This window comes from Seriola lalandi, unplaced genomic scaffold (genome assembly GCF_002814215.2).
Source record: "Seriola lalandi dorsalis isolate HSWRI2012SDOR001 ecotype SW California unplaced genomic scaffold, Sedor1 jcf7180001966675, whole genome shotgun sequence".
In the NCBI taxonomy this organism is placed as follows: Eukaryota; Metazoa; Chordata; class Actinopteri; order Carangiformes; family Carangidae; genus Seriola; species Seriola lalandi.
In genome coordinates, this window is record NW_019437343.1 from 1 (window position 1) to 2,803 (window position 2,803).

Sequence of the window (2,803 nt, forward strand, 5' to 3'; positions counted from 1 at the left end):
GAAGCAAATCATGGGATGGCACTGTGAGAAAACTTGCTGCACTGTAAAACTTAGTTCCATTCTTCAAATTTGTTGTAGTTGGCGTTTTGATCTCATATATTTTGTTGTTGATTTCCTCTCCACTTTTCAGCCATTTGATGTCATATTCTTCTGGTGAAAAATCTTTAGCATAGCAGGAGAAGGATGCCTCCTTTTCATCATTAGAGGAGGCCAATGCTTTAAGACTGATTGGCAATTGATACACAGGCGCTGAAAAACAAACACATACACAAATATATATATGCAGAAGCAGAGATGAATAAAGTGCTACAATGTTCATGTAATCTAGATTGACTGTATATTCGAATGTAAATGAGTTCATGACTTTTCTGTACTATTGTATGTTATGCAACTTGCACACACAAATGCACATATTGATCACACTCCTCAAGTTAATTGTAACTTTATACTAAAACGCAGAAAGAATCAAAAGGAAAACAAGATTTTAAAGTTAAAAATATACATAACTGAACGACAGATCTTTAATGCTTGCTTCTGCATATACATTAATTTTTCATGCAAGCAAACAAAGATTTCATGTTAATTATTAATTATTACAACTTAATGATATCGACATACAGTGAAAGTGGTGGCAGACAGAGATTAGTGAGAACTGGAATTATGCAGACAAACGGAAAGAAGCAGAGCACACTGCAACAATCTGTTCTTAGTCAGGTGCAGAAGACATATAGTATATTAGTAAAAAATAAAGAGTCAGAAGCTGAATATACATGAGAAAGATTCAGCCTTCTCAGTCCATCTCACTATTTGGTTTGCGTGCTAGGACAACTAGTTATGAAAACCATAATAGTTAAGGATATATTTTCCTTTTTCATTTGTAAAAGTTGTATTTCATTTGTCTGCTGTCTTATATGTTAATGTTTCCTTGAATTGACAGGTTGGAGTATAGGCCTATTTCTTTTTAAAACAGTTATATCCCTTAGTACAATTATTTAATTTTCACTTGTCTTTTTTTTTTCTTAAAACACTTTGAACTACATTTATTGCATGACTTGTGTTATAGAAATATAATGATATATAATTAAATATAATTACAATTATCAAAAACTTGAAATAGCAGTTTGATATAAGGTCACCAAATTATCTTATATAAAACATGCTGCTATGTAAGGTTACACATTTGCCCTCATCAGAAGTAGCGTAGTAGTACTTGATTAGAGGCAAATTATTTGTACTGAAAAATCTAAGCCTGTTTTCAACTAAGGGTGTTCTGGTTGATACTGTGTTATATTTCAGTTTTCTTGTAATAGCCTACCAATGATCAATTATCAGTTACATTATGTAATGAATACATTTCCTTTTAAAACATTAAAATTGTTGCACAAATTTAAAAGATGTTAACAGCTCTGCCATGTAAAACTACTCAAATCAACTACTAAAAGGCATTTGTATAGGGCTTAACATAGGTCTTACGTGGTGGTGGTGGTATAATTGTAGCTTCAACAGTTCCCGCAGGATGTGTAGCAACACACTTGAAAATTGTCTTGTCATTCCAGTCCTGTCTTCTCACTTGGATCTGAGTGACTCCTGTGTAGCCATTTCCTTTCTGTACTGGAGGGTACTGAATGAAGTCCGTCAAGGCAGCCCCATTTTTGTCCCATGTGAAAGTCAGTGAGGAAGGTGTGAAGCCGGTGGCAAGGCAGCCAAGACTGACCATGTCTCCAGTTCCAGAACTACATGGCCTCAGAGGAAACACAGTTGGACCAGTTGATGTTGCTAAGAAAGGAAAAACAAAAGTGCGATTAAAATACCAAGAATATAAACACAAGACATTTTTAACTGAGCATTGGATAAAAGAGACAGAAGTCAACTGAGCTGATTCAGCAGTGTAAAAAAGCTCAGCATGTGAGGCATTACCTTCAAAATGTTGAATGTGGAAATTTTAAGTTACCTCCATAGACAGATCTTTATGTTTCTCTATCCCATTTATTTAGAGCTTTTTTTGTTGCGCCAAGATTAACCTCCCTCAATAATATTATTTGTGGTAATTTTGTGTTATTCTAGATACAAATCGGTAAAATACTTTAAATACATAACTTTGACAATATTCATTAATAAGTTTTTGAATTTGAAGGAAGGAAGGTGAAAAGTCAGTAAACATTCATTAACTGAGTTGATGGCATATTCTGACAAAAATCAATTATTTTTGTTCAATTTCAGCAATTCTGTATGAGATTAAATAGCGTTCTTACCTGATGAAACGGTTACCATTGTACCCTTTCCCCAGTAGTCAAAAGCACCGTAGTAGCACAGTGCTGAATCTACTTAGCTGTTAGTATGAAAAGGCTACAACTACTACTGCCGAGCGCAAAAAAGTCTACCATAACATTTATTTAATCCAACTGTTATAAAATCCACTTAAATGACCTAAAACACATTAGCCATAAATGTCAATCATTGTGTTCTACTGAGATTATCGCTGTTTGACTTTTTACAGTACATGTTTTAAAACAATTCCCTTTTGAACTGAGACTTGACATGAGAAGAAGTTACAATATAACTTAAACATGACACTTCAGTCTGAAATATATCGTACTGTAGATTTTAAATGGTACAAATCTTACCTGATGACACAGTTACCATAGTGCCTTTTCCCCAGTAGTCGAAAGCCCAGTTGTCACAGTTAAGAGAGTCAATTCACACTTCTTACAAAAACTCATTACTCTAATAACCCATTCCTTTATGCCATAGAGTTTGGTTTCAGCAACAGTTAAAACCAAACAGAAATACACACCTGTTGATC

General features: G+C 34.1%; 1 gene segment (V, D, J or C); it reads right to left on the reverse strand.

Annotated features, from left to right (window-relative positions):
* Positions 1-4: 4 nt before the first annotated feature.
* On the reverse strand, positions 5-2,728 carry LOC111650222 (Ig mu chain C region membrane-bound form-like; the record flags this gene model as incomplete). The annotated part of the segment is given in 3 exon segments: positions 5-249; positions 1,474-1,776; positions 2,625-2,728. Coding segments are annotated over 3 exon segments (567 nt in total), but the record flags the coding sequence as incomplete, so codon positions are not given.
* Between the last annotated feature and the right edge of the window lie 75 nt (positions 2,729-2,803).